Source organism: Argentina silus (assembly GCF_951799395.1).
Source record: "Argentina silus genome assembly, chromosome: 12".
In the NCBI taxonomy this organism is placed as follows: Eukaryota; Metazoa; Chordata; class Actinopteri; order Argentiniformes; family Argentinidae; genus Argentina; species Argentina silus.
The window spans coordinates 14,104,833-14,125,804 of NC_139666.1; the positions used below are offsets into that span (position 1 = coordinate 14,104,833).

At 43.0% G+C, this 20,972-nt stretch overlaps 2 protein-coding genes across 2 annotated transcripts in view; both read left to right on the plus strand.

The window, feature by feature from the left end:
- Positions 1-4,159, plus strand: part of abca12 (ATP-binding cassette, sub-family A (ABC1), member 12) — a 50,292-nt gene extending 46,133 nt beyond the window's left edge. The window contains exons 51-56 of the mRNA XM_083681969.1: positions 1,623-1,757; positions 1,999-2,102; positions 2,305-2,397; positions 2,591-2,696; positions 3,066-3,203; positions 3,316-4,159. Coding sequence (XP_083538095.1) covers positions 1,623-1,757; positions 1,999-2,102; positions 2,305-2,397; positions 2,591-2,696; positions 3,066-3,203; positions 3,316-3,426 — 687 coding nt within the window. The 3' untranslated portion in view covers positions 3,427-4,159. The remainder of the gene's footprint in view (positions 1-1,622; positions 1,758-1,998; positions 2,103-2,304; positions 2,398-2,590; positions 2,697-3,065; positions 3,204-3,315) is intronic.
- A 333-nt stretch (positions 4,160-4,492) lies between these two features.
- On the plus strand, positions 4,493-18,420 carry bard1 (BRCA1 associated RING domain 1). Its single transcript, XM_083681509.1, has 11 exons — positions 4,493-4,647; positions 4,782-4,838; positions 4,989-5,143; positions 5,750-6,819; positions 7,291-7,371; positions 7,984-8,156; positions 10,653-10,779; positions 10,908-11,037; positions 12,335-12,427; positions 16,508-16,605; positions 17,558-18,420. The coding sequence occupies exons 1-11, from the start codon at positions 4,568-4,570 to the stop codon at positions 17,903-17,905; spliced, it is 2,412 nt and encodes an 803-aa protein (XP_083537635.1). The 5' UTR covers positions 4,493-4,567; the 3' UTR covers positions 17,906-18,420.
- The last annotated feature ends 2,552 nt before the right edge of the window (positions 18,421-20,972 follow it).

Genomic DNA, 20,972 nt, shown 5'->3' on the forward strand with positions numbered 1-20,972 from the left:
CCAGCTTCCTTTCACGGTATGATTTTAGAGTATGAGTACTGCCTCCCAAGGCCTCTCTCTCCCCAACATTCCCCTCAACTCAGGACACATGAGTCTCCTTACACTGATTTGCTGTGACAACCACAGTGATGTCACCAATAGATGCAAACAGGCAATCAGAAACAGCAATGATGCGGCTGACTGTTATCACTGTTGCTGCTGTCATTACAGCTGTTGTGCTGTTCAGAGGGTGATGACAACAATGGCCGTAATGGGCACAACAACATTGGTCTTGGCTAATTCACAGAGATAGGTTTATATATAGCCTGGCCCTCCTCTAATGTTCTCCAGCAGTCTTAACTTGAGATAATAAGGCCATTTCACATTACATGCTTTTGCCACTAGTAATGAGGTGAGACGCGAAAGGTTGAAAAGGCTCTGAGAAAACTAAAACAGGGACTTTTGAACCAACACCTAGGGATATCTCTTCTCCATGTTTGCTCAACATTCAAATTCCTCCATTGATATTGTGTCTCCATTTATGGGCCACAGTAATCTGTCTATAGTGATATGCTATGTTAGAGTATACCTTATTTAAGCCAGCCCACAGACATTTCAGGCATTAAAGGGATAATTCACTTTTTTACATCTTATAGTAAGATGGTTCCTGGAGAAACTGTAATACATGATTCAGAGTTGTTTAAAAAGCCATTGCTACCTTCAGCTAACTTTAGCCATCACTAAGACATAATAAATGGGTGTGAATGGGAACAGTAGACAAAGTTCATGTTCAAAGTTTCTGGCCAAATCACCTCAAAGTAACAACCAACCAAGTCAAAGTTCATTTGAGTTGATTTGGCCATGCAATGTTGACCCATTATTTTTTCATGTTGGCTAAATTTAGTTGAAGTTAGTCGTGGCTAGTTCTGAACCAAGGATTACAGTTTCTGGCCCATAGACTACTTTCAGAGTAAGGAAGCATCTAACTATAATGTGTAAAAAAAACTACTATTCTTTTAGATGTGCTTTTCTATGTACATGGGGACTTGGGGAAGGTGTTCTCTCTCTGGTCTGGACCATTAGCCTGGATTACAAAATACAATCACGAGTCAGTTCTGCTGACCTATGTGAAAATACCTCATGCTTAGGATTCACACTCAGGAAGGTGGTCTTAAGATGAATATAAAACAGTGGCATTAACATAGAGTGCAGTGTTTTGCTGGCTCATGTCATGTGCAGTCATTTAAATGCAAAAAAGCTTAGCATGGGTAATGCCTTTGATGTGCAAATCAAATTTCCTTACAGTATATGCATGCATACACCATACAATGTGTTACTATCTGTAAATGTCAATTGGCTTTTAGTCAAGCTTAAACCTTGTGCAAAACTGCTTGATGCATTGGTCTAATTGATATATTGCTACTTCTCACTACTATAAGTAGCCTCAAAATCTTTTTGCCTGCAACTTTTGCATAGAAAGAGAAAACAGGGGAGGCAATGCAGTAGATAAACAAACACACTGTTTATGGCTAAGCATCATAACAAATGCATGGAAACTAGATACAAATCTCAGTAATAGGTATAACTGGGCCCCTCTCCTCCTTTTTAACCAAAGTGGTCTGTCTTGTATATTTCCCTTACAGGTAGTGAACTATCTGTTGAAGAAGCTGGAGCTGGGGTACCATAGAAACAACATCAGCGACAGCTACAGCTGTGGCACCCGCAGAAAGCTCTCCACAGCCCTGGCTCTCATTGGACACCCCCAGATACTGCTGTTGGTGAGGACCCATTCACACCAACACCCATTCATCAATCTGTCTTATTAACAGTGTAACATCACACACAAAGCTACTGTACTCTTCCTAAGTGAGTCTATGAACAAAACTAGAGATCGATCCCCATCTCACCTCTTTAATTGGATACAGTTGCTTCCCTATGTGTTCACTGCTCCCTCCACAAGGGTGTTCCCCTCGCATTCACCACTCTCCTCATCTGCCTTTCCCTCCACTCTCTCCTTAGGATGAGCCCAGCTCAGGTATGGACCCACGCTCCAAACGGCGTCTCTGGAAGATCATATCCGAGGAGGTGAAGGGGAAGTGTGCAGTCGTTCTCACATCACACAGGTAAAGAACAACCTCCTCTCTCCCACCTCTACAATGTTAGTGCATTTCACACACAGCTGTGTGCTGCTGTGTAGCAGTCGCTGTATGTGATCTGCATGCATAGCTTATTCTGTCGGTGTGTCTGTGTGTCTGTGTGTGCGTGTGTGCGTGTGTTTGTGCGTGTGTTTGTGCGTGCGTGCGTGCGTGCGTGTGTGTTTTGCAGTATGGAAGAGTGTGAGGCCCTGTGCACTCGTCTGGCCATCATGGTGAAGGGTCAGTTCAGGTGTCTGGGCTCCCTGCAGCACATCAAGAACAGGTCAGTGGCCTCACTTTCCCTTCCCAGCTAGCCATTAGTCACCTTTGTTCCTGTGCAGCTCTTTACCTATTGTTCTCTGAGTTATCTTTTGTTCTCTCTTCCCCTATGCAGGAGCGTAAAATACCCCCCTCCTGACAGATACTATAATAACATTGACTGTGGTAATAAAAGTTCCTTTGTGCTGATGTGACAGGTTTGGCAGCGGATTCACAGTCAAGATGTACCTGGCAGTGGCCTCCTGTGAGGTGGAGGTTATCACCAACTTCATGCAACACCACTTCCCTTGCACTTACCTCAAGGTGAGCTGGGCCAGGCTGGATGGGTTGGTTGGCTGGATAAACCACACTAACACATAGAATAGGCTATTCTCTGTGTTAGTGTGCTATAGGCCACAGTATGACGTGTGGCTCAGCTTGGTAAAACACATACATAACTGCTATTGTTGTTACAATATTTACAGAGAGAGCTGAACAAATGACCCATGTGGGAGTCAGGGTAATATTCATGCATACACTGGCAGTTATAAATCAAGCCAATGAGCAGTGCTGGGATACATATGATGCAAAGGTGGTGCTCTGTGTCCACAAGGCAAAATGTTGCTGGTGCTACTCCAGTTTGGCTGTGTGCCAGTCAGGTGTGTGAACATGTGCAATTCTGTGTCCTCACAGGATCAGCACTCTGCCATGGTGGAGTACCATGTACCTGTGGCACACGGAGGTGTGGCAGACATCTTTGACCAGCTAGAGTCCAACAAGGCTGCACTGCAGATCAAGCACTTCTCTGTCAGCCAAACCACCCTGGATGAGGTGAGAGGAGAGGGGAGAGATGAAGGGAGGGAAGGAGGGAAGGAAGATAGATGGAAGGGAGGAAGTTTAATATCAGTCAATCACTGTTACTGAATCAATTATTCCCCTCCAGGTCTTCATCGACTTTGCTATTGGGAAGGCTGGCATGGAGACGATCCAACTTCACAGTGAATGTTCTTCTGATTCATCAAGTCTTGACTCCATTGAAGCTTTAAACTCATAGTGTTGGCTGACATCCTGTTCCTGATGCACTATGTCTACACATCTGCACACACTACGAAAGAAGAAAACATTTGAGCTGGGGTGTATATGGACGGATCTTTGTTTTAATGTACTGTATGACCAAAGCATTCATGCTTTTCACGTATGAAAAGTTGAAATGAGAAAAGAAATTCAAATCTACATATAATCATTTTAATTAATTTCTTTGTTTCTTTTATACCTTATTTTATACCTTATGAAGGATAACTTCCCGTTCACACTTCCACAAAAGTCCAATTGCTAAACAAAAGTGCAATTAATTGTTTACTTGTTTTCGAACAAATATTCATGGGAGTTTCACATGAAGGATAAAAAATGTTTTATTGTCATATTATTCTAAATGTAATGTAATTGTAATTGTGGTGGAGGTTTCTTCAATCAAAGTTGTAACCTAAATAAAGAACCCTAAGCATTGCCTTTGGTTTCCACTCTGTAATTCTTAGTTGAAACCTGGCTGGGAGATAGCCTAGGCCTATGTATAAATTACTAAAGAGGTTCTTGACACCCAGAGAAAAAACACCCTCAATATCTGCACTTTTCTAGTCTCATTAGGACTTCCTCTAAGGGCATATCTCACTGTTAGAATGTACTGAATATTTTATTTACACTTTCCTCTATGCTTAAGGCACAGTTCCACATAGACTTGAATGTACTGAACTTATTTTTTGAATTTAATAAAGCTATTTTTCAATGCAGTTTTGTTGCAGTGTGCTTATTGTAGCATTATTCAGCATGAGCATTGCAATCCCCCTGCCTTTCTTCATCACAATCTACAGGTAACCCTCTGACCCCATGGAAGTTTGACTCAAGTAATATCTTAAGTAATATCTGAATGACGTTTTAAAGCAAGGATTTCTGTTGTATGTCCCTGTTAATGATGAGGGAGCCACATCTCTCAGACTTTGATTCTGTGGTTGCATGACAGTGTGTGGACCTGACACGCCCCTTCATTGTCATGCCAAGCGACAAACTCCTCCCCAAGCAATGGCGGGAGATACAGACGTCGGAAGTGCGGGAAGTAGAAAAAAAACATTCAGTCGTAGCTGGTTAGCTCGGTGCGTCGAAACTTTAGTGACAGAAGTGGAAAAGTAACATTTTAGATCATGGACAATAACACTGGAACCTGGACAAAAACTAGAGAAGCTGTTGCGCATTTTCGAGAACTTTTGCTGTGCTCAAAATGGTAAGTAGCGGACTTTAGGACAGGACCCTCACTAAAGTAAACAGTTAACTGTTTATAGGCAATACGCTATTAGCTATCCACTTTGCTGGTCAGGTTGTTGATTGTTATACATTTTATACGCTTTGTCATTACAGTTCAAAAGTAGTGAACGAACCAGTGTGCCTCGGGGTTTGTGAACATATGCTTTGCAGGTAAGTACGCTAGCTGACTTGGCAACACACTAGCCAACAGTTGATACAGTACCAGCACTAGCTAGGCAGCTGTTTTGATGTTGACAATAACTAATCTATTGTGATAATAGTTGCATTATTATGCTGACGTTACGCATCGTGCTGTTGCAGGGCATGTGCGGGTCCTCAAGCTGGAGATGGCTGTGTAGTATGTCGCAGTCCTGCGTGGGTGAAAGACATTCAGATCAACAGGCAGCTCAGCAACATCACAGAACTCTTCCGCAGCTTGGACTCAATGCTAAACCCCTCAGATAACTCAATCTCAGGTAGTCAAAACGACTGTCCAAACATAGTATATGGTAGTTAATTCAGTAAATTATTCATCTTTCCATCCATTGTTTCCTGTGTAGGTCTGTCCCCTAGGTTGAGCCTTTGATTATATTACTAACATGCTCACAGTATTTTTTCCTAATCTTCCATCAAACTCCCTGGTAATGACAGTAATTATGCAATGCAATTATCCGTGGTAATGTTTAGCTTGTAGTCGTGGGCTCTGACGATGAGATGTGTTGTCGCTCTGTTAGGGGTGCTGGGTTAAATGCCCTGGAGGGGGGGGGGGGGGGGGGTCAAAATTACATACTATGCAGCGGGTCAGATTTGGGTGCATGACATTAAAGGTCACTCGGAATTCTGGCAACTGAACAAAACTACAGGTGATTAAACTGGAACATAGCTAAATTGTGTAGTGACAAGGCAAAGCAAATTACCACCTGGCAGCTGCTGTCATATTATGCTATTATTTGTCATGTATTTAATTATGTCTAGAAATGAAATACAGTGTACTTTACCTTCAAATGGTAGCTTAGATGATAACCAGTGGCTTACCATTTCAGTTTGTGTTTGTCTAAGTCTTTTGTTTTTTACACTCATAGATCAGCTTCCCATTGCACCACAAGCACAGTCAGATAACTCTGTCTTAAAGCACAAGAAGAACTTCAAGATATGGTTCAGTCCCCGCAGCCGTAAGGTACGCTGCCGGGTAGAGAAACCCGTGGAGGTGACTTTACCAGACCACAGCACTGGGAAAGCTGACCCAAGACTGCCTAAGACTGTTCCTGAGTCCAGAAGAGACCTGTCCATCTTCAACTTCAACTCCTCCTCCCAAGACTCTGGCTCCTCCTCACCTCAAAGAGGTAAGAATGATGCCCACAGAAAGAAGAAGAAGAAGTCAGTCGTCAGGAAACCTGCAGGGAATGGAAACACACCAGTTGCAAGTAAACAAACCAAGCAGAAGAACAAGAAGCAGAGGCTGGAGGTCATCAACCAGCAGTGGGGGTTTTGTGGTGAGGGACAGCTTCCAGAGGGAGGGGAGGTCAACACAGGAGACGAAGAGCGAAGGTCCAGCAAAAGGGTGTCCTTCCTAAGCCCCAATGAGTTGACTATGGAGTCCCAGGAAAATATCTCTCAGGAAAACACAGACATTCTCAGCCCCAGCAGAAGCATCCTGAAGGGGGATCAACCAGGAGGGAGCCCTATCTCCAAGGAACAAGAAGAGCCAGGTCAGAGCCCACACACCAGCCTATCCCAGCTAAATAAGCTGTCGGCAAAGGACCCCAAAGCTAATGAGCAAACTGTAGAGCCGGACCGAAATTCCCCTCCCAAGCACACACCAAAAAGATCCCGGGTACTAGATAACACCGATGTCTCAGAGAGCACCCCAAAGAGACCTATGGCATCTCCTCGTCAGGGTAGACGACCGGTGGGACAGACAAGGCTCCCAGTCCTGCCCACCGCTCCTTCCCCGGCCAGCCCCGGGCTAGGAAAGAGTACCAGGAGATACAGACAGGACCAGAGAGGCAGCAACTCATGTTCTCCAGCTGCCCTGGGGAGGAGGTCTCCAGGTACCCCCGGTGGGTCTGGGGACCTGTTGTCTCAGGGCAGCCCGGCCATCATGAAGAGGAACCACAAGGGAGAGACACCCCTACACCTGGCAGCTATAAAGGTCTGGCATAGATGAGTGCTTTAGTAATTATGAGCTTAAGGGGATGATAAGTCAGTAGTCACATGCGTTAAAATGCCTTGAAATGTTCAGTTGTACAGTTCATTGATAAGATCAGAGAGAGAGAACATGAGGTTGTAAACCCTGTTTTATTGTAGGTCTAAGTGTTGTATGTTATTTTTCATTTTTCTTTCTGAGTGGTTTAAATCTGTTGGTATAAATCTCCCCTTGCTGTGTGGACCTTTGATGGCCCGTATTGCTCTTAGATGATCCGACAGACGTTCTTAGCCCTGTGAGAATAACAGGCTTAGCATAAGCCCTGTAAACATGGCTGTAATCCTTCCCTGGATTCTGTACTACGGTAATCAATGTCTCTCTGCTGTGAATGATTGATAACAGCCATACTGGTCTGGGATCAGCTCTTGTGTCTGGAGGTCCTGAGCCTGTCTGTGGACTCTCTTTACCACCCCGCAGGGAGATGTGGAGGTGGTGAAGGATCTTCTGGAGCAGGGGGCTGACCCCAACCTTAAGGACCACGCTGGCTGGACACCGCTGGTGAGTGAATCCTCCTCATCTCCCCTATTCTCTTCCTACCCAGACAAGGGGGATGACAACACACATATAATAACAACAAAAATACAATTCACTGTTGGTTATACCTTTTATTCCTGTATCTCTCTTACAAAGCAGTTGTGCAATGATGTTCTCATGAAACATTGACATATTCTGTGAAAATGCAAAGGGGAGCATTTTGCACACATTGATATTGTGTCTTGACCCTTGACCACTCTATTTAATTGATCATGTATAAATATTAGGTGCACATAGAAGTGTTGCAGTCGGCCTATTCTAGCCAGCGCATGTTCAACCTTAACCGAGCATGTTCAACTGCCCTGAGACCTGGAATGATTTATGTGTCCACTGGCCATATCTTTCAACCTACAGTTTGTTTTTCACTGCACCAAGCATACTCGTCATCCATGTGTTTGATAACCTTATTGAAGAACTGCTGCCAAAGATGAAGTAGAACACCTATCTTAATGTCATAGATACTGGGTGGTATGTGATGGCTTACATGATACAGAAATAACTTAAATAACACCCTGCTCCTTTCTTTGTTAGTTTTTTAGTTGTTGTATTTGAATTATCCCTGCTCCTTTGTTTCAGCATGAGGCCTGCAACCATGGCCACCTGGACATGGTGAAGGTGTTGATGATGACAGGGGCGCTAGTGAACACACCAGGCTACGAGAATGACTCTCCTCTGCATGACGCTGTGAGAAACGGCCACCTGGGCATCGCCAGGCTACTGCTGCAGCACGGGGCCTCCCAGAGCGTGTTGTAAGTACCTCAGGCAGAACACAGAATCACCCAGTTAGCCATCCCAATGGGTCTCTAATAGATATGTCTGCAGCCTTCTGACCACACTGAGCATCAATACCCTCTGGTGTGGATATTAGGACTGGCTGTACAGAGCATGTGAGCGGAGTGGCGTGTGAGCTCAGCGAGGCACGGAGTGGGGGTGTTTTGTCTGGAGTGTGCAGCGCATTTTGAAAAAGTCTGAGCATGGGCTTTTTCTCATGCTCCATTTCCCCTCCGGTACAGCTTGATATTACACACTGCTTCCCAAAAATACCCAACCTGTGTAACGTGTAACATGCCCAGTGCTGAGTGTAATCTATGTTTTTTTAGTACTGTACCCCTGCTGTAGCAACAGTCAGAACTGAGTGTGCTGAAAAACCCTGTCAGTGCATAGGTCAGGTTTTGAGGTTTGTGATTGAATTTCCTTTTTCTCAAATACAGTATCACTTAAAACATAGTTTTTTGGATTGAATTAGTTACATCGTCACAAGAGATGGTGGCTGTCATTAAAAAGGTACAATTACGTTGCAAAACATTAAATGGGTAGGAGCAAGTCTTGAGCAGCACCATTTTCCCTGTGAGCGATGAGCACGGGAGAGGAATGGGGGAGTTGACAAATCATTGTGAGGGTTTTTTCCAACCGCTCAACTCCACTCACAGATGAGATATCTCCACTTAGAATGTGTGAGCAGCATCAGACGGTACGCTTCTCACCAATCAAGAGGTAAAGACCCTGATGGGTGGTAGATGGTGAAGTGGTGTGACCTCACAATGCACATCCTGTGTGGTGTGGCTGAATTCTGTATTCTGGGATGTTTGCAAAGAGGGAGAGGACACTCGTTAATTAGAGCTGATTGACAGATCATTCAAGGTGAGCTGGAGGAACAATTGCCTTTTCTTCCCTCTCTCTTTTATATATTTTATCTCTCCCCCTACTTTTCATTCAGCTCAACATGATGATGGGTTCTTGTGGGTGGCGCCTCTGGCCTTGGCAACTGACGTTAGCGACAGCAGATTTACTCAGGTTTACCCTGCTACTTGTCTGCAAGGCAAAAGAGACAGGGGCTGGGGCAATCTATCATGATACCACTAGACAAATGCAATCCTTCCTCGTCACACACAATCAATTAATCCCCCCCCCCCACCACACACACACACACACACACACACACACACACACACACACACCTTGGACCTCTTAGTCTGAAATAATTTTCCTGAAGGCTGTGTTGGAGTCAGACAGAGCTATGGATTACCCTGAGCCATCCCTAATGTATTGATTGACGTACGGTGCTGTGCTGTGAGGGGAAAGATGATTTCACTGTAAACATACCCAGTATTAGATCTCTGAACTGGATAGTGCTTCAAACCATCTCTTCCACATCAGTCTTCCACATCAGAGATGCTATTTGAGGGTATGCCGTGGGTGGGTGCGTGCTTGGGTGGGTGGGTGGGTGGGTGGGTGTTAGTCTCTGTCTCTCTGCATGCGTGCTAGGGTTGGTAGCACATGTCCTGTCAAGCCAGATGACATCCCCCTCTTCCGGCACTCCCAGAAATGTTTCCTGGCCTTCACAGCTGATTGCCTTGCCTCCCCAGCTGCATGCATGCATTCGATCTGGTGGTGGCTCTGCTGTCTGTATTGGCTTAGATCCTCAGACACATCTGGATCAAAAACATCTTAATTGGGTGTTTATTTACAAAACATCTGGTATACTTGTACTGTATTTCTAGGAGGGTTGTCCTTTGCAAAGTTGAAAAAACTGTAGGTTGCTTTTAGAGAACAAATTATGGTGTGTGCAACTACTGTACTCTGTATTCAATTCAGTATTGATAAATTAATTAATTTCTCCATATCAGTATGGAAGGCATAGTGTCAGTGGTTAAACACACACACACACACACACACACACACACACACACACACACACACACACACAGCCCAATTGAGTGTCTCTAATTCCTCCTCCCCAGCACAATTTCCCATGCTCAGTCCTTTTATTCAGATATTCTGTTGGTGTGCTGCCACGTAAACCCAAATGATGCATTTCCTGTGTGTGTGTGTGTTTGGGGAGGGTGTGTGTGTGTGGGGGGGGGGGTAGGATAGTGGTTTGGGGGGGTGGTTTGGTTATGAATCTAAATGAAATATTTTATGGACCAGTGGACCTATTAATTGTTCCCCAGGTGTTATCTTTCCCCACGCCTAATCTTTAGGCCCAACCTGTTCTGGTTCTCCTCCCTCTTCCTCTCCTCCTTGTGCTGTCTGACTTTGTCTTCACTGTCTAGCTGCTCGTGGATCTCCATATGTGCATCTCTGCACATGTTTTCTTGTATCATGTCAAGGCCAATGAGAGAGTAGACTCTACTCTGTTACTATGCAGACTTGACTAGCTACAGTAGTATCAGGGTTTCCAGTGTTTGCATGATTGTTTGCATGACTTCTTAAAGAAACTGTGTGACTATTCTGCCTCCTAATAGGAATATGTATGGTCTTTGCCCTGTGGACTGCGCTATGAGCCCAGAGATGCAGGCCATCTTTCAGACAGCATCTGAAGGACCCCATCCGGTGAATACACCGCTCAGTCCCCCACCCAGCCTCAGCAAGGTACGGCCAGAAAGCTCAAACAAAAAAAAAAACCTGTGACAACAAGGTTTATCTGTATTAATACTGCACTTTTCCCAAATGTATAATACTGCCGTGAAAGAGCCTGTATGTTACTATCTGTCTCCTAGGTCACTGATGGTGCGAGGAGGGAGCGTGTGGTGGTTCTGGGCAGTAAACTCTCCCAGTCCCAGCAGAAACAGCTACGCAAACTGGGCCTACTCCTGGAAGGGAAGCGGGCAGAGTCCTTCTCCAGCTCAGGTACCCACCCACTTACTACTACTACTACGACTACCTCACGACCACACCTTTACCGTGGCTAACTGGCACCCCTGCTTGATCTCTCCATCCAGTCAGATTGTATTGCTGGCCTTATGGAACATGGTTCCGATAGATTTAGAATGTCATGGTGCAGAATATCCCAACTCTCCCAAATGGCTGTAGTTGCAAGGGCCCAGACCAGTGGCAAGCAGGACTAATCACAGCAGACAACAAAATGCAGGTAATTGAAGTGATTCTTCATGAGTTGTTTTATGGCTGTTTATAGCGATGATACAAACAGTATTCCAATGAACAGAAAATAGAAGTACAGTGTTCTCCTCTCCAAGTCTGACTGAGGACATTGGTAGAAGCTTTTCTGAACTACTCATAATTAAACCGCAGGCAAAGCAAAGTAATACCACTTCTCACAGCATGTAAACCAAAGAGTTTTGCCTGGATTTGTAGTTAAGGTCATTTTGCAATTATCAGCCAGAGAGCTTGGTTGACTAAAAAGGCAATAAGCATGTATTTAATTTTTGATTATAACTCTCTTATTCTCTAAGCCTTTGTGAATGGGGCTGATCTCTGTGTTGCAGTAATTCAGAACACAAGCATTATATGAGTTTATACAGTGCCCTGCATAAGTAATGGGACAATGAAGCTTCTTTTTGCTCTACACTCCAAAAGTTTGGATTTGAAATCAAACAATTACTATAAGGTTAAAGTGGAGATTCTCAGCTTTTATTTGATGGTATTCGTGACATATTGGTTTCACTATTCAGAAATTACACACACTATTTATTCCTGCACAAATAATGTGACGGAATACACCTGTCAAGTCAATTGTCCCATTACTTTTGGGTATCCTAAGATGGGGGACTATGCATATAAAGTGGTGTAATTTCTGTAGACCAATACCATAAAAGCTGGTAATCTCTACTTTAATCTTATAGTAATTGTTTGACTTCAATTGAGCCAAAAGAAGAAAAAATGCTTCACTGTCCTATTACTTATGCAGGGCACTATTATTATATATATATATATATATATATATATATATATATATATATATATATATATATATATATATATATATATATATATATATTTATTAAAGTGTTACGTTTATGTCTCTTTATATTCAGAGAATGGAAATACATTTTCATAATTTACACTTCAGTCTTGAAGATGGTTATGAAACCAATGGAATGCACAAATATGTATTTGACGTGTATGGTATCTATCCATGCACTTGAACACGTGAGTGATAACAGTTTTGCTTCCCTCAATCCTCCAGTCACCCATGTGATCGTGCCAGACAGGGCGATGATAACCACCCTGTCTACCCTCCTGGGAGTGCTGAGTGGTTGCTGGGTCCTCAACTTCAGCTGTAAGTACCACACCTCTGACTCATAGTTAACTCCAACCTTTGCATGTATTTGTTATAATATATTATTATTATGTTATAATGTACCTGTGGTCTGAAAGCTACTAGTCATATAGTACCTTTATTCTAATGTAGCTCAATCTACAGTCAAGGTATTTCAACATAGGCGTAACATTCATTCTTTTGGATAACGTTTTTGTTTATTGTCTCCTTTGGATGCACTGAACAACATACAGTAGCGTTTGAAAGCGTAAAAGCCTTTTTCCACTTTGGTCCACGATGATGTTATGTCAGGTTGTTGTGATTTATCTCCTGCCCTCTGGCTCACCTGAGCTCAGAGCATTTAGCATTCATACTCATACTCATACTCATATTCCATAACAGTGTAGCTGGAAAAATGGTGGTGTGATTCACCCTCCCCTGTGTTGCTTTCATGTGTTCTGGAGAGGTTTGTTTGCTTGGATTTTGGCGGAAATGCTTTAGGTTTTTTACTTTGACTTTTATTCTGTGTAACACACTCGGTCTCCTGAGAAGCATGGAAGGAATTTTTGCAACAGACAATTGTAAATATTAAGTGTGTGCAGAGGCATACTTATTTGACATGCACAGTGGATGGAAAGAGGGATTGTCAGTGGACAAGTCTTCAAAATGAGTAGGAGTAAGTCTCCACTTGTTTGATTCGTGCAGAGACGTTTTTAGAAGAGGAAACTTGGCTATGCCCTGTAAATTCCCTGCAATCCTTCTTGAACCTGTTCCTAGCAACAACAATACATAAGATATTCACTGCCAGTTAACTTCAAGGAAAGAAAAAAAGTGACTGCCTGCCATCAAGTTGTCTGGCACCTTGGTGTTCCTCTGCTGTTGTGCGTGTGCGCGTGTGCGTGTCTCTCTGGAGCACATTGTATTTTTCCAAGCACCTCCCTCGCCTCCACGGCAGATGAACACTTGACAGAGCTTGTCTACCCTAAACAAAAAAATGTAGCTTCCCACCTCTTCCCACTCTCTCTGTCCCTCTGTCTTTGTGTCTGTGTGCCATCCCTCAGTGTCCCTTGCCTCTGTGCCCTGAGTCTGCCAGCCTAGGCAGGCTAAAGCTCCCATTCTGGGGCCGCAGAGCCACCCTGCCCACCCCTCCTCCCATCTCCATGAATCTAATTAGCAGATATGCTAATGTGTCCTCTGCGCAGGGCTAGCAAGTCGGCCCTATCGTCCGGAGCGGGAGCCGGATTAACCCTGGTATCTCTTCCCCCTGCAGAGGCCTAACAGGGTCTCTCCAAATGAAAGCTGTAATTAAGGGGGACGAGGAAACGTAATTACCCCTGATGACTGCTATGGAGAAGTGTGTGTGTGTGTGTGTGTGTGTGTGCTTGCATGGGAAGAGTCTTCACATGAGGAGGGATACTGCAGGCACTACGGTGGTTCAGAGCCATCAAGATAGCTCTGTTGTGACAGGAAGTTTGCACGCATTGTAATTTGTTAATGTCTCCATATCATGCAGGCACTACTGCATGCAAAATTAGAATGGAAATTGGTGTTGAAATGAATCTAAGAGATCGTGGGGGTGTAAAGAAACGCTTGGTTACCTTGCAGATCTTCATTTAGCCTGAGGACAATTTGCATGCAGTAATGTCCATGAATTAGCCTCGCCAAACGAAAAAGTTTACAGCTCCCCTCCAAATGTATATTTAAATGGGCTATTTTGTGTTAAAAGTGAATCCCATTTGTTGGATAACCCTGTCACGATTGTCTGTTGTGGCTTGGGCTGAACACTCCAGTCGTCCAAACCTTGTCACCTTCCTCAGCGCCAAGTAAAGCATCTCTCTTATAAGCTTATGAACCACAAACAGTTCATAGGTATCAACCCTAGTAATGAATGTGCTTGTGAAGCAACACACTACTGTTCTTCGTCCTACTTCAACAACGTATAAGGTGTCCAAGTAGAGCTGGGTTATGTTGCCAAAATATCATGATGTTTTTTTTCAAACTTTTTGACGGTATGACATATTGGACAGTATATAACAAGACCAACATTGGTGGGCTGGTCGACGATAGGGGCTGAATACATCTGGTAGAAGGTGGTGCCTCTTGACCAAATGGTGGCGCTATAAACAACATTTGAACTCAAAAGCTCAGCCCCGCCTCCTCATTTCAGTTACTGTCAGAAATTGGTACAGAGGTTCCTCTCCACCCATAGAATATATTTGCCTCTGGAACCGATGACGTTACTACGATGGATCATCTGGCATTTTGTGTGAAGTTTTAAACATTTTCAAACCAGATCTCCTCCTAGGTCGCTGAACCGATTTCTTCAAAACTTAATATACAGTATCTATAGACCCTTAAACTATGTAAATGTATCTTGTACAGCAGTTGCAAAAGGAGAAACAGTGCCCCTTCTAACATAGTGGACAGAATTGGCCACTGCAGTCAGTTTCCCCCATAATGTCCCTCCTCTGCGCCATCTATCCCCCTTATAGGGTCTCTGATTTGAATAGGAATCAATTACACACTGTGTGGATCAGGTTGTCATTACAAACTGAGCAAATAGAGAGGAACAAAACTGCTCAGGAATGCGACCCTGAGGCCTGGGGAGGAAAAAGTGCAGTCGATGGGACAACATAATCTCAATCACTGTACAAAATTGGTCTATAACCAAGTGGCCAAAAAGAATCCCTTAATGGAAAATAATCTCATATCCATGTACATGCCCCATACCCATTTCACAGCCTCTAGCTAGCCTCATTGCCTCTTAGCCATACATAATTTATTGTTTTATTGATCTATTTTGTAAATGTGTTTTTGCTATTTTGTTAATATCTTGCTATTTAAGTTTAATATTTTTTAATATGAATACTTTTGCTTATATATAGTTTTTTATGTCCTATGCACCAACCTCACCAAGTCAATTTCCTGTATGTACAAATATATTTGGCCAAATAAAATAATTCTGATTCTGATTCTGATAATTGTGTTTGCAACAATGAATTCAAGTGATACAGCAAAGAAAGTGGCTGGAAATTTGTTTTTTTTGGCATTAAGTTTAGTGCAAATCCAGCACATACAATGCAGTTTCTGCACCATGTCTCGTGTGAAGAATAGTGCTAGCTGCATCAAATTATGAGTGTTAGTCACTGGCAGGTACTGGGGAGTTTGTCAGGATCAAGAGAAAATTATTAAATTTGCTGAGACATCCTAATCTACACAGTGTGTAATTGATTCCTATGCAAATCAGAGACCCTATAAAAACAAAGATATTAATTCCAAAATTACATGAACTGTTATCCTTGCATTAAGATGGACTCAATTCAACTTTGAGTGATCTGTTGATGACTTTTTAGCATTTTAGCTAATTTTAAGAGTGTCATAGCAAAGGGTCTGAATACTTATGTACATGAGGTATTTCAATTTTAATACATTTACTGACATTTCAAAAAAACAGTTTTCGCTTTGTCATTCTGGGGTATTGTGTGTGGATTGATGGCAAATTCTTTTAATTTAATCAATTTTAAATTGAGTCTATAACACAACAAAATGTGGAAAAAGTGAAGGGGTCCGAATACTTTCCGAAGGCACTGTATAAGAGAATATAAGAGTACTTTCTGAATATTCTAGTACCACTGAAGTGCTGTTGTCTTGTTCTGTTGTACATGTTCTTCTTATCCAAGGCAGTACAGGATGTTTAAAGTTTTCATCATCTTCATGTACAGAACTCGATCCCTTTATAAAAAAATAATAAAAAAAAGACTTTTTAAAGTTATAAAGTGCCTCGCCTTTGCTGTTCTGTATAATAAAAAAAAAAGTCTAACTGTCGGGCAAACTTTTTCTTACACTAGGAACTTGCGGAGGGGGGAGCTCGAAACTATCGTAAAGCTTGCTGCATTTAAATCTTAGTTGCATCATTAACCCCTTAGGCATTTGCACTGTGGGCATAATACATTTGGCCAACACAGTTATTTCATGCAAACGTCATCTTCAGATAAGTTGGATATGGATATAGTTGGATGTAATATTTTGCTGGGTTGTCAAGTTCCTTCCACTCCTCTCTAGGCTGCTGCGTTCTCACTCCCCCTCTGTCTCTTCTCATAGGGGTGGAGGCATGCCTGCAGGCAGGCAGCTGGGTGGCTGAGGATGAGCACCAAGCAGGAGAAGGACCCCAGCGCAGCCGTATCAACAGACACTGTCTGGTAAGTCAGACAGATACAACCTCCAATATATATATATATATATATATATATATATATATATATATATATATATATATATATAATTTATTTATTTTACAAAATTGGTTTGCTAATTATTTTCTTTCTAAAGGACAGCAGAACATCTGAGAACATCAACAGGGAGTAATTCAAGGTTCATGGTATAACTATCCCTGAACAGGCACACAGTAATAAACCCCATTGGGAGCCTTCCTCATCTGATTCTCCCCCTCTCGTCAGATCGCTGTGTCTGAATGTCTTTCCAGGGCAAGTGGAGTGTTAATTGCTAGCTATAGATTGTGTCTTGTTTATAAAGGGACACACACTTCCCTACAAGGAATGAAACCAAAATGGAGGCAATGAACCCGCTAACTCAAAAGCTCCTGAGAGTATCAATTTACAGCAATAAACAATTGAGTGCATTGATGCACTCAGTAGAAGGCCATCTGGTGCCCAGAGTCTGCTGCTAAACTGCCTAGAGTATGGAAGAAAACGGCAATGTAAAAGTTGGCCATTGGATTATTTTATTTTTTTGGGGTTCTTTTAAAGCGAAGTCATTCCAAAGCTGCCCCTATGCTGTGGTTATGTAAGGGCTGACAGGTTGTGGTGGTGATGTATTGTAGTGATTCAGCATTTAAAGTCATTATAGAAATACTCTGTCACGTACTGTATCTGGCCTCTTTGTTCAGAGCTATTCTTAGTGGGACTTGATTTAATCCGCCAGCACTTTTGAACGATTAGCATGGTTTAGAAGTGAGGGAGATAAAGATCCCTCTCTTGGCTGTTCCTGTCTGTGCAGGGGTTTGATGCATCAGTAAGGGCTGATTCACAACACTGATGAACAAATGAAACGACTCACTTTTCCCTTGTTGCTTGACTTTAAAGCCTACTCCCCTCTTTCTCCCCCCCCCCCCCCCCCCCCTTCCGTTGCCAGCTGCCCCCGCTGTTCGACGGCTGTTTCTTCTTCCTCCTGGGCTCCTTCAAGAAGCCCCCCAGGGATGAGCTGCTGCAGCTGGTCAGAGAGGGAGGGGGCCAGGTCCTGAGTCGACAGCCCAAGCCTGACAGTGACGTCACACAGACACTGAGTGCTGCAGCCTACCACGCCCTGCCAGGCTCAGACCAGGCTCTGTGCACCCAGTACATCATCTATGACCCTCTAGGCTCCTACAAGCCCCCAAGGGTCCGTCTGGGCAAGGTGTGGTCCTCCCCTTCCACCTGGCTCATCAACTGCATCTCAGCCTTCCAGCTCCTAGCAGTACCTGAATCCTCGTCCTGGTCCTAATCCTGGTCCCAGAGTACATGTGATTGGCTATTTGCAACCTGAAATTAAGGTTCAGCCAGATCACCCAGACATCCTGGGGACATCTGGGGACTCACTGATTGTGGCTACTAAACTATGCCTTCTGCCTTCATGTATCTATAATGTAAGCCCTTTCACGTGCCATATTGTTATTGAAGTGTTGTACCTGTAGCTACAAAGACAGGTGAATGGAATGCTTTTGTGTTGGTGATTCTTATCCCAGCTCAATGATGAGAGAAAATTGTAGACAATTCAAGTATTTTTCTGTGTAAAATCAGAATGTTCTTTTCATACTGCTTGTGCTTCAGAGAAAGCCAGGGACCCCAATCTTTGAACACCTTTCAAACTAAATTGTGACTGCAGTTATGCCCATATGTTTGCTGTTTCATAAAAAAAATGTCTTTGAAATAGGGTTTGTGCCATTTTCAGTTCTTATTCTATCGGCTGTATGATGCACACAAATAAAGATGTTTGCTCTTGAGAATATAACATTCAAAATAAACACAATGTTAATTTGTTGGAATTAAATTATTAGTATTTTTCTTTAAACTAATACAATGTCCAATGTAAAGTTTCTATCCCAGGTCATCTCCTGCATAACTGAAAGGGTTAATTACCTAATAGGAAATGCTAGCCCTTAAAGACAAAGAAAATAAAAGTGGGGCTCAAAAGATCGATTCAAGAGCGATACGAAGAGTTGAACAGAAAAGCAGAGCAATTAATCGTCCAGTGACCAAGTTGGCACTTACTCTGAAAAAGAAACAAACAAGTTTTATTTTCCTTTTGTCTCTGCAAGGGGAAAAAACAAATCACCCACCAGTGCACACTGCAGATTTCTGGCCCTGCGCCCCTGAGGTCTTCTCCTGGCCGTCTCCCAGGATGCCGTTTTCAATGGGTTTAGTCAGGGATGCGCCTAATTGCTATTGATTGCTGCATGCCGCATTAAATTGCTTCCCCTTTTCCGTCCATAAGAGAGGGAGGTGGAGGGGAAGGGGGAGGGGGAAGGGAGGCAATTAGTGGTGCGGACAGAACTTCAGACGGGTAATGAATTGGAATGTAGAATGAACCTGTGTGTTTAAGGAAAGAGCAGCTCTGACTCACTCTTGCACACCCAACCCAGGCACGATCCCTGCTATGGAGAAACTGGCCAGGAAAAGTTGTATTGTACAGAAATGACTTATGCATGATTCCAACACTTGGACAAGGACGTAGGGAGTCTCATGGTCAGGTTTTAGGCCAGGGTGCGAGTGTTGTCTTGTTGTCTGGTGTGTTTTTTCTGATGGTCGTAGGATTTGGGCTGAGGAGCTCCAGCTGGTTGTCTTCCAGCTACATTGGATTTGAAGGAACATGATGCTCCTGGTGTGAATAAATATGTGGATGAGAAATACTGGGGTTGTCAGCAGTGAAGAATTGCACATGTTTGCAGTATCTACGATCAGTGTGTTCTCATTCTGGGCCTGTGTAGGAATCTAGGGGGCAGCAGGTGGTAGGACTGTGTTTCTGTACAAAAGAAATGGAATGAAAGAAATAAATCAACACACACTTTTGCTGAATAACACTTCTTTTTCAGTCTATTTAACAAAATAGTTTTTGTCTTCATAAATAATACACATTTTTTCTCCACCTCTGAGTTCTGAATAGAATACACATTATACGTTTGAAGATATTTACAAGTTATACACCATGAAGGGCACCAAGGGTGGTTTAATTTGGAATACAAATCTGGAGTGTTTGGTTACAGGTATCCACTTTGTCTTAAGATACAGTATAGCGTAGTGGTGAATATGTGTGTGTGCGTGTCCATGTGTGTGTGCGTGTGCACGCGTGAGTGTGCGCGCACATGTTTTTGTACCTCCAATCAAACCCTCTCTATAGTTTTTATATACATTTCTGATTCTAATTGTACATAACACATCAAATGAAAACAGTAGAAGTTGATATTATCTTTAGGAATGACCCTTAGTGCCCATGAGTAATACAATTTGATTGTTTAATAACAGTGTTTTTCTCTCCATATTAGATAGTACTCTCGGTTGGTTTTCAGGCACACTTTAACAGTTTTGTTTCTTAAAAAAAGAACAATCTTTCATAGCTTCCAGCTACAGTAAGTCGGTGTCTCATGAAAACAGCAATGGTACACCTATTTCAAATGACAGCGAAAAAGCAATGTTTAGAATAGATGGGTTTGTCGTTCAATGCTTGGGTACACAAACACACAAAAGACCAGACTGTTTTCTGGACAGATATTAACATGGGCAGGCTGCACCAACCTATCTTTGAGATTATGTTGGTCCAAGAAGGTACTTCACTGCAGTAAGGTCATATGCCAAGATTGGTTTAACCACATTCTGAAAAGTTTCGATTTTGAGCTGGAGGCTCTCTAAACTGTTAATGCGGTCCTGTCAGCTCCCCTTAGATGGCCTGTGTTCAGTGGAGGTTGCTTATGAAGGGTGGTGACTGGGGAAAGCATTTACATTATGAGGCACCGCAAAGACAATGGTCTTCTCACCGTTACTGGAAACAATCTCCATCTGAATGGTCAAATGCTGCAAGACCTTCCTGATCACAATATTGTACAACTGTTCACAAACCTGATCTCTACCCTGGTCATTTGAATCTAGAATGTCAGCATATCAAATGTCCATTCCTCTTGATGTGATTGTCAATGAGAGAGCATCAACACAAGGAGAGTTCTATCATGTCGCTTGAAATGCAATAATTCAGGGTGCATAGCCCTCCGATAATAACCTATCAGAGCCTTTGTATGAGTTCCAGGGAGGTACATTATGTGCCCTACAGCAGTCCATAGTAACCTCATATGTCTCTACCTGCCTACCCCATTAATCTGCTACTGATGGACACTACAGGTCAAACAAGAGTCAACTCACTCCTAGGTATGGAGAACCAGAGAATGGATAAATATAGCACTTGGAGAGGTCTCAGCTGGTGGTTTGCAGCTAAAGGCCATGGTTTATATCAGGGTCTTATCCTGAGCAGTGACACGATGTCAGTGGTTGCTATTCATTTGAGCCTGTCATCTGGAACACAA

Coding starts and splice junctions, on each gene's coding strand:
- bard1 (XM_083681509.1), top strand. CDS start 4,568: ATGGACAATAACACTGGAACCTGGACAAAAACTAGAGAAGCTGTTGCG. Junction 5,144..5,749: donor CTCAGATAACTCAATCTCAG/GTAGTCAAAACG, acceptor TTACACTCATAG/ATCAGCTTCCCATTGCACCA. Junction 7,372..7,983: donor ACGCTGGCTGGACACCGCTG/GTGAGTGAATCC, acceptor CCTTTGTTTCAG/CATGAGGCCTGCAACCATGG.